The sequence below is a fragment of the Sinohyriopsis cumingii genome, chromosome 11, assembly GCF_028554795.1.
Source record: "Sinohyriopsis cumingii isolate HCF-2022 chromosome 11, ASM2855479v2, whole genome shotgun sequence".
Taxonomy (NCBI): Eukaryota; Metazoa; Mollusca; class Bivalvia; order Unionida; family Unionidae; genus Sinohyriopsis; species Sinohyriopsis cumingii.
Window position 1 is genome coordinate 23219618 of NC_142971.1, and position 15247 is coordinate 23234864.

The 15247-nt window shown below is 34.0% G+C and overlaps 1 protein-coding gene across 3 annotated transcripts; it reads left to right on the top strand.

Annotated features, from left to right (window-relative positions):
* Positions 1-1858: 1858 nt before the first annotated feature.
* Positions 1859-14893, top strand: LOC149787771 (uncharacterized). Of its 3 annotated transcripts, none has more exons than XM_089973967.1 (2): positions 1859-1911; positions 8263-14893. In XM_089973967.1, exon 2 carries the CDS (start codon positions 8411-8413, stop codon positions 9320-9322), a length of 912 nt encoding a protein of 303 aa, XP_089830093.1. In that variant the 5' UTR covers positions 1859-1911; positions 8263-8410; the 3' UTR covers positions 9323-14893. The 3 variants fall into 3 exon arrangements, with proteins under 3 accessions (XP_089830093.1, XP_089830092.1, XP_089830091.1); XM_089973966.1 differs by having other exon boundaries at positions 1864-1946; XM_089973965.1 differs by having other exon boundaries at positions 1865-2040.
* Positions 14894-15247: the final 354 nt, after the last annotated feature.

Here is a 15247-nt window from a genome sequence, read left to right on the forward strand (position 1 = left end):
ATCAACTATTCCCTTTAAATCACGTACAATAGAAAATGTCAGCTGTTCTTGCGGAAGAACTCTGGCCAACAAGTAGTAAGATATGATATTGCAAAACTACCTGCAATCCCTACTTGAAGGCAATGTCTCCTGAAAATGTAACTACCCCTTTTAAAAAAATATGGAATTTATCCATTTTCAAACAAGAACATTATGGATTAACAGGTAGCACCATCAACCATTTACCATGTGTAAAATGATGATAGTCAAGAAAAAGTAATTATTCCAGGAACCTCTCAACCAATGACTCAAGATTACCCTAAAGATTAGGTGTCACGCTTACAGGCGAAGTGGGCGACTAAGTCGCCTAAAAAATGTAAACTTCGTCTTCTTCTCTTAGGAAAGCGAAAACGACTTAGCTCTGTGATCTTTTTATAGGTATATTAAATGACCATACATTTTTAGATGTCCCGTCGCCGTAGCCTGGTTAAATCTAGTGTTGTGTTGTAGCGAAATGTATCCATCAAGCCATCAGTAGCTATAGAGGCATAGTCTTTATATCAGTTACGTTGACAAACTCCTGTATATTTACAGGCATGTATTTTGACAGCTGATTGACCATTAGCCCTTTCCTGAGTCAGTTAGCAACAATCACTACCCGATTTCGGCAAGTTATCTTTGATGATTAAACATACAAACTTGTGTTTCGAAACTTTATCAGTAGTATGGAACTAGCAATTTGTTTTTTAAGAACAGAATCGGTGATCTGGATATTTTAACTGCCTCTTCTACACTATTTCATCATAAAATTAGTTTGAAACTGTAAGTGAATCAGTAACGGGGAAATACATTGGTGTGTGTGGGAAGTACGATTTTATAAGATTGTCTGTTCTCATAAATCATAGTGCAAATATATTCAGAAAAATAAACAATTCATAGAAAGCAAAGCCTAGGTAACTTTAAAATGCAATAATGTAGGTCAAAAAATGTATGGGACAATGCTATGTTGTGGAATTCGCGAGAAAAGTAGTAAGGTAAAAGTTGGTTTCTGATTTCACTTGTATTTGTGAAAATGCAGAGAAAAGCAGCGAAGCAGATTCTATTTAACCAATGCCTAAAATTACTATAAGTATATAGACAAATAAACCAAAAATTTGCAACCTCATCAATCGACTGTTGAAATGAAGCTAATTGAAGTGAGTGCTAACACTACTTAAATCCCCCCTTCTAAAATAGATGCACTCACAGGTCTGTGTTGATTTGGTTGGAAAGAAGGGTTTAGTTCATATACCGACTATAAAGGAGCCATGTCTGCATTTGTATGTATTTTAGTATGTTATGTATGAATAGTTGCGGTAATGTTTTATCTGCAACAAAGAAATTAGGACAAACAGTATAATCTGAAGACATTTGCATTTGCCCTCATGTACATGTACAGGGGTTGTTTACTTTTGGAGATCTTTCAAGGTGCCATTATTGTGAACTTTTAGAGAGTATTAAAAACAATGATTAAGCGTCCACTTCTCACTGTTGAGATCTCACTTCTCCTGTTCTGTTCAAAAGGAGAAGTCACTTCTCCCTACAATTCAAGACTAGCTTGACCCCTGAAGATGTTATGAAAACCCAAACACAAGAGAAAGATGAACATCTTGGTGATTTCTTTAAGAAGAGAACCATAACAAAAGTTAATACCCAAAAGCACAGAATGAATTTGTTCGACTTTTCCTTGCTGGTTGCAGGGCCTCCACTAGGCTTCGCATTTGGCGACAAATGCGAAAGAAATTTAAAAGTGGCGCTAATTTTTACTGACTGGCGAAAGTTGGTGGTAACAAATTTTTATAAAGTAATTTATTTTTATTTTTGATTGATATAAGCGACTCGAACCACTTAATACCAGTTGTCACTATCTGCGGCAGTGTGTGGATCATTTCGGTAAATGATAAGACGTAATTCGAACACGATTGCAGGTAACTGCAAGCTGTCAGTTGGTTTTGAAAAGCAATTAAATGTGATTAGTTGGAAATAAGGAATGGCCGGTGGATATACTCTATCGTTGAACAGGTCTGAAAAAAGATTCGGTGTTATTCGCACATGTTGTTAATTTATGTTTATTGAAAACTGAGTGTGAGATGCACTTTGACTGCTTAGTGGTTTAGGGATTTTTTACTTATATAACAGGTTGTTGTGGTCTGAACTTAACTGAGTAACACAGAATGCCACTACAAAGATGCCAGTCATAGATGGTAAAGGGACTGAGTCACTTATATCAATGAAGAATTGCAAATTTAGTTTATATAACAAGTCTGTATCAAGCAGAAAGAATATGGCTAATCTGGCTCTGAAAAACAAAGATTTATATCCAGCTGCATCTGAGGCAGCTGATGAAAACAAACTTAAAAAATTCTATGGGTATATCTGCTCTGAAAAATTTAATGAGAATTTCTATTGATGGGCCCAATGTTGAGAATTTTGATTTCAGAGAGACATTTAAGAAATGGTCTGGGGAAAAAAAGAGGCAGATTAAGTGTCAGTGACATTGACATGATTGTTGATAAAGACTTTATCAGTTATAAAGAAACATTCTTATTCATTCTTGCATTTCATATGCTATACATTGCACTTCACGTGTATATGATGGTATTGTTATATTTTTTAATAATTATTTTTGTGCTTTGAAATGTAATAAAAACATGTAAAAACTGTTTTATTGTCATATTTATATAGATTAAAAATAGGGCCAATATAATATTATGCATATATTATAAGTCCCACCATCATAGTATAAAATGGCTCCTTTGGCTGAAAAGTGGCTCCAAATGTTTTTATTTTGGCGAATTTCATGGTGCAAAGAAAAATATTTCCAAGGGATGCCCTGTGGTTGTCTAGAAAAGAAGAATGTGTTCTTCATGCAGTAATCATCTGCTTCTAAACATGACAAAAATGTACCAAATTTAACAGACAAATATGCAAGTGTGAGTTCTAAGTGTGTCAGAAAATCATCTTCATCTGTGAATCCTGAATAAATGTTGAGTTAAAGAGTGTCAGAAAAACTGGTTAAAAGAAAATGATGTCCTTTATTTATTTATAATTTATTTTCAGTTGGCCAATGAGAATGTAGTATTCCATTTAGGGCTTTGCTTTTGCATATTAGGCAGGTGTGATCAGGGCCATGTAGAGCAGTAGCTTTGGGAAAATTATTTGGCATTCCTTCAAGGTATGATATTAAGTCAAACTTTTGATAGGGATACAGTCGAATGCCTGAGCTAATATCGGTACCAGATTTATTAACCTATGCAAAGCGTGGCTTGAAATATCAGCGTTTATTCTTAAATAGGTCATTCAAGCAAGGAGACAATTGTCCTCCCTTGTAGTTATGATACAGTACATGCATGTATGACAGGTCAATTGCAAGCAGTGATGCAAGCCACTGTGGTGTGAATCACACCCGGCTTGCTCCATTGACATATACTGTATACGCTCATGTTAGTACCCTGTCCATGAGTTAGGAGTAGGGTTACTAATATTAGTACTAGGATATTTGTGGAAAAGATGGCAGCTAAAAAAATTACTGTTTGTTTAGAAAGAAAATAACTAATTATGTCTGACTTATTCTGGTTTGAAAGAAAATCCCAGCCATCCACTGATTAAGTTGCATGAAATTTGAAATCAGAATGGTATAGCAGTAACACACTTACTGCACATCTTTGTTCTCATACGTTCCATTCCAGGCTCCAAAAAGAGGGTTCATACAGTGGTGATATATCCTTGGTCTGTTAATGTCAGTTGATTCCATAGTTTCTTTTTAGTATTATAACCACACTGTGACAACATAGGCGATGTTGAAGGTACTTGATATAAGCAGGGGAAGACATTTACCAAGCCCAATCAGCCTGGATCCATAAAATTCATTGTCACTTGACATTTCATGTAATTACCATAAAGTGATCCATACAGTTAAACAACACAGTATTTTCTAGATCATCTGTTGCACATCAACTTTACCATAGTAGTAGGTCAGTATTTGACTTTGTAGCCAATGTAGACCACCAGCTGCACCTGTGTCTTTGAAAATGACTACTCTGTGCGATAATGAACCCAAAAAACAAGTATTCAAATATCACTCACAAAACAAGATCAATAACTATTTATCACAAATATCTAAAATGTCACTAAAGTACCACTTGTATGTATATAACTAAATCTACAAATAAGTGTTAACTCTTTCCAGAGATGTGACATTTTTGACACACCGTAGAATCCACTATAGAAAAACAATGTATAATGTGTCATATTCTTTGTTACTGATCATGTTGTCCACTTAGTTTAGCAACAACCGCAACATCCAACATAACTAAAGAGACTTCCTTTAAAGTATGCAGCTGCTGATTAAAATATCTTGCCTGTTCAAATTGGAATTTTCTTAAAATTTTGTATTTTCTTTTTTTGAACCACAATCTTGCCATGGAAGAAGTGCCTTCTCAGTTCCGTCTCTATTCCACAATGTACTGGGCATAAAATTCAATGTCAGATTGACTATACTAGGTCTTATAAACATCTTTTCAACAAAACAGATTGTACCTTCACATTTCATTGACAGCTTTTCAGTAAATAATTAGGTATTTCCCACTTATTATGTTCTCAACACCACAACTGTCCACTCTATGAAGCCTACAGTATTCACATTACCAGTAGCCCTTAAAAGTTGCTGTGGTTAGCGAGCTCAAATGCATGTAAGGATTGTTTTTATTTTATTCTCAAAATTAAAAATTTTGCTTCTTTACACACATACTTCCGACTTCCAAAGGTCCAGTATGCCATTTTAAAAAATGATATGAAAATCCTGTATTAGTATTTTAATTAAGACTGTACTGAAGGAGTTTGGGACCAACAATTTAGTTTTGGGGATGGAAGTGTGACTGGAATTTTCTTGAGGATATGTTTGGGGTTTTTTTCACCTCAAGATATACATGTAATATATATTTTTTGCAACTAATATGATAGGTATAAAAGTTTTTGTTTTTGTTACAAATCTGTGCAAGATTTTGTTCAGGTTGTTTGAGGATGGAATTCTTTGCATAAAACAAATTTACTGACCCCCCCCTCCCCAGTCAAATGACCAGCCCCTTGTGTAGTAACATATTTTTGTTTCAAGTAGAAAGATGTACAGATTATAGATGACTGAGATTTTCATGGTTTGGAAATGTGCAGTACTGTTATAATCAGTACAGACATATTTTTAGTCCTGTATGTGAGGTAACAACTTGTAAGAATTTTGTGTCCTGTTAGCTAATCCCATACTAGAATGAAAGATGCACAGATTAAAGATGACAGAGATTTTCATGGTTTGGAAATTTGCAGTACTGTTATAATCAGTACAGACATATTTTTAGTCCTGTATGTGGGGTAGCATCTGGTAAGACTTTGTGTCCCGTTAGCTAATCCCATACTAGAATGAAAGATGCACAGATTATAGATGACTGAGATTTTCATGGTTTGGAAATTTGCAGTACTGTTATAATCAGTACAGATAGTTTTAGTCCTGTATGTGAGGTAGCATCTGGTAAGACTTTGTGTCCTGTTAGCTAATCCCATACTAGAATGAAAGATGCACAGATTAAAGATGACTGAGATTTTCATGGTTTGGAATTTTGCAGTACTGTTATAATCAGTACAGACATATTTTTAGTCCCATATGTGAGGTAACATCTAGTAAGACTTTGTGTCCTGTTAGCTAATCCCATACTAGAATGAAAGATGCACAGATTAAAGATGACAGAGATTTTCATGGTTTGGAAATTTGCAGTACTGTTATAATCAGTACAGACATATTTTTAGTCCTGTATGTGAGGTAACATCTAGTAAGACTTTGTGTCCTGTTAGCTAGAATGACAATTTAAAGTTTTGGAGGTAAAGCGGGGAGAAGGGGGTGACCTGGGATTTTGTTTTGAAGCAGGATATTGTTTTTACCACTAGAAAATTTATAAGTATTTTTTTCTGCAAAATGGACAAGACTGTTTTTGAGATATTTGGAGGCTAGAAATTTTGGTCACAAACATTCCAGGCTACCCTATCTCCCAGAAAATTAAATGGCCAGTCTCTACAATGATCCTCCAAAGTTTGTATTGATATTATATTAGGGTTTTGGGTCTGATTGGTATTCATATTACATTGCAATTATTGCATACACTTCTGTCCAAAACACATCACTACCGTACACATATTAACCATTTTTAGACCAGCCTTTCGGTTTTTGAGTTAGTTATACAGTATATGCCTGTATCATATAATATGTTGTACAACTTGTAAATTGACATGGAACAACATGGCTACACCCCCTGTTCACATTTCAGATTCTCAGGCAATGCTAATGAATAATCATCAGTTCTATCAATATTGAGGAAACAGTCAGATTCAACTTAGCTCATTTGAAATGGTTGTGTTGGTGTTGTGACTTGAGCATCTTTGGATTTATCATGTGACTGAATTGTTGAATATTACATCATGTATCTACTATCTTGGGTAAACAATGCATCAGATTGCAAAATGGATTATTTTAAAATAACCAGAAGTGTTTAGAACACTGTTAATTAATGAGTTCATTTTGTAATTTGGCATTTTGGTGAACCATAATAATAGGTGAATTGGTGTGATCAGATTCCAACCCAGTAACATATCAATACGGATATAGGGGTTACTTTTTAAGTATGTAATAACATGACAGTATAATTGAAGCACTAATGTTAATTATTGTATTGTTGTTTATTTCTGAAATTAGTATGTTATTTCAGAGTTGTGGATATTTATATGATAACTGCCAAAAAAAAAACTATTCCTTATATTTTATTAACATTAAAGCTGAACTGAGTCACTTTCAGATATCTGTTTCAACTTCACAGTAATCTAATAAGTACTGTTTACACCTGTAGCAGAATCCTTTTGAAAACCAATCAAGATTCTCTTACCTCCTAATAGAACACAGTGGTGTAAATTTCATGTTGACATTTAATCATATTTATTGTCTTTTAAAATAATTGGATCATGTTCTGGATAAGAAATACACACTATTGAAGCCAAAACATGTCCATGATACATGTATTAAGTAAAAGCTAATAAACAGGTAAAAAATATTTAAATCAATATCTCATTTTTTTCTTCTTGTGGTACCAAATTTAGCCAAATTGTGCATTTCAGATCATAGACACAAAATATAAAGAGGAAGATACATTATGATACATACCTGGTATGCAACTTTCTGTTTTCTGATTCAGTTCCATGTCAAATTTGAAGATGGATTCCACTGATGCAGTCAATTTAAGAGATCAACTCTTTCAATGCATTTCTTGATTTATCAATGGTCTGATACTTTGGATATTCATAAAAAATTCTCATTTAGTAGATAATTTATAACTTATTTCTTATTGTTGGAATTGAGTTAGAAGAATAATTAGAATAATTTACTGGATTTAAATAAAGTTTGAGAATATGCTTAATAATTATTGATATTACCTAGTCACCTATGTAAACTTATGCAAAGTGTTAATTGTTTCTTCTTTGTTTTTCATCAATATCCATTAATCCATTTGTTACTGGATTGATAGCTGAATAAATGTTTATCTTATAAATTGTAATCCGTCTTAATCTTATGTGGTCCAATAGATAACACCTATCTGTTCATCTCAGATGAAACTTGTCCAACACTCTTGTATTTTGTATACATGGGATGGGTGTACATACAGTGGAATTGTAGACTGGTTGTCTGTTACAGTGACTTGTGAGGAAAAGTTATAAAACAAAGAACCAAAATATTAGTATTAATAATTACACTATCAGATGGAATAATGATTTGGTCAGTTTGGTCTGTGATGTAGTTATAAGGATGATTCAAAGTCAGTTTGGTCCTAGATGTAGTTATAAGGATATTTCAAGGTCACTTTGGTCCTAGATGTAGTTATAAGGATATTTCAAGGTCAGTTTGGTCCTAGATGTAGTTATAAGGATGTTTCAAGGTCAGTTTGGTCCTAGATGTAGTTATAAGGATATTTCAAGGTCAGTTTGGTCCTAGATGTAGTTATAAGGATATTTCAAGGTCAGTTTGGTCCTAGATGTAGTTATAAGGATATTTCAAGGTCACTTTGGTCCTAGATGTAGTTATAAGGATATTTCAAGGTCAGTTTGGTCCTAGATGTAGTTATAAGGATGTTTCAAGGTCAGTTTGGTCCTAGATAGTTATAAGGATATTTCAAGATCAGACTAATCATTGATATTTTTTTTCTCTTTCCCCAGCTACACTAATGAAGACTCAGCAGAACTGCAATTACTTGCACTCAAGTTAATGAATGACACATTTCTCAAAAAGAATATAATGATTGAAGATTGACTGATATTTATAATTTGTCAGCAGCACTGAACTGAATGGCTGATTAAAAACACAATGGAGCTTGAAAGATTCAAAAAAGGTGCATTAGACATCGGAGAAATTGGTGACATAGATATAGTATACAAGCCACCAGATAACTTTGACAAGAACAAGTTTGACAAGGGAAGACAGTTCTTTATAAACAATATATGGAGTTGTACACTAGCTATGTTTTTTTCACTTGTTGTTGGATTGAGTGTGATAAATCTCCTGGACGTGTTGGTATTCACACAACAATCTGATACCCCAAAGAAAGCATTTGCACGTTATTTACAGACTTATATACACATTCTTCGATGGCATTACGGAAACATATTCAAGCCTGATTCGGTGGCACAAAAATCGATAAAATCGGTTCGACAGATCCATAACCGTGTTCGAGAAAATATTACGTCTGCTCGGCATGACAACAAAATATATTTATCACAGTATGACATGGCTATTGTACAAAGTGGATTTTTTGGAGCTATCATCATGTACCCGTCTGAGTTTGGGATTCACTGCAAAATGGCTGATCTAGATGACTACGTTTATTTTTGGAGATGGATAGGGTATTGCCTTGGTGTCAGAGACGAGTACAACATTTGTCGTGATGGCTACAAGTTGGCCTACAAACTTTGCAAAGATATTGAAAAGGAACTCCTAGTTCCAGCACTTAAAGATCCACCTAAGGATTTTCCACAGATGAGCTCAGCACTTGCTAGATCATGTTCTTGGGTTTTATCCCCAGAAGCAGTTATTGCATTAAGCATGGAGGCCTTCCGAGAAGAATGGAAGCCAAAACTTAGCTTTGGTGATCATCTTAGAATGTATTTTTTAAAAGGCATTGTCTGCCTAGTGTACTATGTGCCAGGAACTAAATATATTATGAATAGCATTGTGGAGATGGCATTTAGAACTATTGTCAAAAATGCAAAAAGCAACTAATATATCTATGTTGAATCATTGTAACAATGTTTTCTTTAACAAACTCTAAGTTTTTAGTAATTTTGATGCATCTAGAGTTCCATACATGGAAGAGTCATAACTAATACAACTGATACTGTAAACCCTTACAAGGATAATAATCACACAAGAGTTGATTTGACCCATTTCTCTTTTGTTTTGTAAACACCTAATAGATGAAACAATTGACCTGAATTACAGCAGACAAACTATGTTTAATTTGAGATTTTCTCAGTATAATAACATTCAGTATCATTTATTTTTTGTGTACAAAATTTGACATGGTTCACACAATGAGCACTCATATGAGGGATGTTAATGAGACTACCAGGTATTCAGAGTAATTTAGGAGGCATTTTAAGTCCTGTCTTTTTAAAATAAATAAGTAAATGCACATGAAAGGTAAAATAGATAATATACACATTTTAAGTCATCTTTTTATCCGATGTCATTTGATGGGGTTTTTTTTGTGGATTTTTTTTGTGGGTTTTTTTTGGTGTTTTACAGCACAGCAATAGAAGTAGGTTATTTTATGCCAAGGTGGTCAGAGTAAAGTGCCTTGTCCAAAGACACTATAGCAGCTGACGCAGGCAGAATCCAAGGTTAGTATTGGAACCCACACCCTTTTTGGTAATGAATCTGTTGCACTGACCACTAAGACACTGCAGCTCTTGATCATTTGATGTACCATTACCGTTGTAAAAGCTGATTCTTTCCCCCTGCTAAAAGTTTCCATGGGGAGAGAATAGGCTAGCAGATTCTTTCCCTGTCGCCACCACCAATTAGTTTCCCTCCCCCTAGTTATTTCTTATCCCCAACCCCACCCACAATTAGTTTCTTATCATTAATGGACTCTTTACTTTGGTAATAAGCTTAATTCCCACATGTGAAATATTGTACATGTAATAGGTCACTTAACATTAAAGGGGGGAGGGGGCAGCTAGTTGAATGTTTCCCTCCAGCTAGCTGATTCTTCCCCCTCACAATTAAATGATTTCTTGTCATTAATAGGCTCTTTTGGTAATACACTTAAGTCTTCTTAAGGCCTACAAGTGAAATATCATACATATAACGGGTCACTAAACGGTGGGGGAACAGAGTCAGCTAGCTGATGCTTCCTCCACTAAAACCAATTTTTAATTAATGTTAAGGCTTCTTCTTAGCAGTTAGCCAACACTGCAGTAAAATGGTCATTTGCAAGGTTTTGTAAATAAATTCCAGACTAAGTGAAAGTGTCCAAGGAAAAGGATGCTGGGTACCTGAACCGGTCAGTTTTTTTAAGTCATTTGGAATTTGATCCACTAGCACTATACATATAAATGTCTGTGGATTACAGTGATGCTGCACCCATAACCTTGGCATCAATTGCCCAAACAGTATTGGACTCCATATTACATTACAGGCATACTTATTTACATTGTTGTTAAGGTAGTTGCCTTTGTGGAGGTCATGTGCCTGACAATACTATTATGGCAAATTTTGTAGCTCTGTTCGCTTCCTGAATTGAAAAGCTTATAGCGCTAAATATATGGTTAGCATCACCTCGTACAATTTGCAGATTTAGATTTATTTTGCTCATTATATTGACTTTCTAGATAAAGTGTGACTGGTCGGCCTGGTGTCGGGATAATTTGACTGGGTGGGACATGATGCCCCAGTGCTAGACATTACTATAAACTGACACACTGCAGACATCGTAGCGATATGACTGAAAAATTGTTAATGCTGCATTAAAAATCCAAATCACACACACGCACTTTTACATAACCCAACCGTATATAATGAAATAAAAAAAAAAGTATCAAAAATACAACAAAAACAATGCAGACTAAATATACATAACAATGTGACTTTTTGTGCGTTTTGAATCTGACTGCGAAATAATTTCAGACACAGTAAGTAATGTCCATGTCAATGTAATTTTTTTTAGTTCCTACAGTTTTTACATCATTAGGTCAATGTTTTAATTCATGGAAGAGTCTAGAGCCATAAGGTGACAGGTGTGGTTTAATGAATATATATATATATATATATATATATATATATATATATATATATATATATATATATATATATATATATGACAAAAATATTTCATAATCTGCATCCTCCACAATTAATATTTTACTCGTTATATTGACTTTCTAGATAAAGTGTGACCCAAAGTTGAAGTTCTGATGCAAACTGAAAAGAGATTTTAGTATGCATGATGCATTTGTTGTTTAAAATGCTGGGTCTGTAATTTATTAAAATATTAAGCTGTGCTTCACTTGTATGTTGTGTGAAAATAGTTTGATAGTTTTACTAACATTCTATTATGTACTTGGCGACAGCCAAACCTTGCGAAACATGGTAGATTGGACTGTTTTTTAATCTCAGAGGACATGTTTTCAAATTGTGTTGATTCATCAATTATTCTTTGCTGTAAAACAGATCAATCAGCAGTAACACTAAAATTATCGATATCTGCAGTACGCAAAGGTCCTGGGTACTGGAAATTCAATTCAAAGCTATTAAAGCGAAATGAATAAATTCAGTTGGCAATAAGATGTATATCCAACACAACAGAATAGTATTGAGAAGGCAATAAGAAAAAATCACTCCAGGTGAAATTAACTTGTAATGATCATTTTTGGGGGGGTGAAAATCCTTAAAATGATTATAAGATCAAAATCAGTTATTCACAAGTTAAAGCAAAACAGGAGATACAGAACTTCAGGAAAATTGAAGCTGAAATAAAGACCTTATGTACTTTATTGAATCAAAATAATAACCCCACTTTTACAAAAGAAATGAAAACAAAAACAAGCAGATTTAGAAGAAATGAGAGAAAAACAGGTGGAAGTTGTAATGTTAAGATCAAAAGCAAGGTGGTATGAGTCTGGTGAGAAAAAAAACTAAAATATTTCCTTAACCTTGAAAAGAGAAATTACACAAACAAAACAGTAAAAGAGTTAATTATGGAACAATGATAACAGGTCAGAAAGATATATTAAATCACCGAAAAGATTTGTATGACCTTGAAAACAAATTTACGATTTTGAAAGACGGTCATGTGAAAGTAAGAAAACTTTTGAGGAATGTGGTTTAGCACTGAAAATTATGAAAAATGAAACCTGGCCTAGTTTTACTGTTGAATTTAAAAAAAATTCTTTTGGAAAGATCTAGGCAGCTTTCTCATTTGGTGTTTAAGTGTTGGATATAATATGCAGCATTGTTCAGAATTTCAGTCTCAGGGAATCATTTCTTGCATTCCAAAAGAAGATAAAAGACAGAAAATTCATTAAGAATTGGAAACAAATTTCACTACCTAATGTAGATTACAAGATTGCTTCAGCAAGCATTGCTGTTAGGGTCCAGAAAGTCCCCTCGTTTAGTGATAGCCAAAAGGGCTTTATGAAAGTGAGATTCATTGGGTAAAATACAAGAACATTGTATGACCTGATGCAAGATCTTGGGGCAAAAAATGAATCTGGTCTTCTCCTGTTAATAGACTTTGAAAAAGTGTTTGACTCTGTTAAATGGGGTTTTCTGGAAATTGATCTGAAATCTTTCAACTTTGGGAATCTTTGTCAGTGGTTCAGAGTATTAAGCAATAAATCAAAAAGTGTCATTAATAATGGGCATGTATCCTAATTTTTTTTAAGTTGGAGAGGTTGCCAGGAAGACCTTTTAGCACCCTAGTTATTTCTAAGAAAAGTATTACAGGCATTTTCTATAATAAATGGAGTTCAAATTATGGCATTACACTGATGACACTTCCATTATTAGACAGTACTCCTTTGTCCTTGAAGACAACCATGGAGATTTTAAATGACTTTGCCTCTGTACCAAGTCTGTACTACAACATGTTTAAATCAGAAGCTATTTGTATTTGAAATTTCTAAAGAAAACGTGTCCATAAACCAGTCATTTCACAAAGTTGAAGAAAGTAAAGAAATTGTTTGACTGGGGGAACAGCAGAAGTTTGTCCCTTATTGAAAAAATTATTTTGATAAAATCCTTGAATTTGCCAAAATTTGTTCATCTGTTTGCAACTCTACCTAGTTCTTTGGCCCGTATAGAAAATGAAACGAATACATTATTTTTCAAGTTCATTTAGGGAGAAAAAACGGTGAGTAAAAAGAGACACTCTTACAGCTTCCTTTACGGGAGGGGGATTAAATATGATTCATTGCCCTCATTTGTGTTATTTAAAACTTTCCAGGATTACGTGCCTTTTATGAAATGAAGATGACTGTCACGGAATTGTGTACGAGTTATATCAATATGTATATGTGATCAAAAATGTACTCGGGTTTCGTTGCCGCGTACAGTGTCACCCAAGGGTGGTATATTTTTTCGACTCTAGTTATTTGAAATACTGCCCATATCTGTCACAGCTAGTATACATATAGAGCAAATTCTCTATAATTGAGCTACATTAAAACGAGTCTTGTCAGGAAGCTTACCCCTTTACGGGAGCAAATCTCCAGCTGTAGAGGTAATGAAATTTAAGTATTCTTTATTCATTTTATTCATTTTATATGACAGAATTGTTTCATACTTTAGATGTTTTAGAATTTATTCTAAATTCTACATAGTCAATACCTAGGTTATACAACGCCATATTAGAAATACTATAGTCTGGTTCGAGTTAGCTATTTGTTGTAGCTGAACAGACAAATTGAATTTAATTATACGCTGCATGCATTAAACGATTAATGTAATGGGTAACGAATTCATGTGCATGCATGCGCAACATATATCAATGCAGAAGTACGTAACCATGTCATATGTACTACACGGTATAGTTGTTATAATTTTAGCTGCCTTATACATGGTTTGATGTGGAGTCACAGAACCCTGTGTGGTTTCTTGTGATGTATACGCTGTGTCTGGTGACGTTGGTTCGGAAGGCTGTACTGGTTTTCTCGATGTGAGGGACCAGGGCTTTGCGACCATCGGGTCTGTGTTAAATGTGAGGGCTCTCGAGGGATCCTTCAACAGACTGAGAGGGGTGGACCGTGTGTGGGCGCTTCTCTGACCATTGACTAGAGTGAGTGGAACGGGAGTTACATCTTGGACATCAAATGGGCGCCACAATAGTTATATATATTATGTGTTTCATGTTATTTTCACTATTGCTATATGAGCAAATTTACATGCATTTCAATATCGTTATATGAACGATACATTCAAATTTACATGCATTTCAATATCATTATATGAATGATACATTCAAATTTACATGCATTTCAATATCGTTATATGATCGATACATTCAAATTTATATGCATTTCAATATCGTGATATGAATGATACATTCAAGACTTTGTTTATGTTGGGGTGTAGATCATATACTTTTATTTTGTTGATAGGTGATAGGACTTAATTCACATTTGTTTGAAATTCCATTTGTTAAATTCATGTTTGAGCTTTTTTTTCGTTGAGTTACTTGTTGTTGATAGTTCCATGTTAGGAACCTTATAATTTTCCTTATCTTTTTGTTTCTAATGGTGTCAGATTTTGTTAATATTTAATTTGCATTTATAAATAAATATCTTAATAATGCAGTTGCTTTGGGTGTCTTCCCTAATCCAAATCCCAACCCGGCTTCATCTTGTGACAATGATTTATGGCAAAAAACTGAATTCTGAACAAATATTTGAAAACTTTTGAGGTACACTGTTATTAAATTATGGTGGAAAAACCAAATTGAAAGAAATATCTAAATCAATTAAAATATCTTTTGGTATGATATTTATGCTTTATCACAATGGAAAAATGAACCATTGAGTGTTCAGTAATACATGCCTTGAGATATTCTTAATTTGGTAACTGTAGACAATTTAAAATCATAAACAAGGTGGAGAACAAATGGTGTTGCACTTATTAAACACCTTTTTTATTCACTAGAATCTCTAT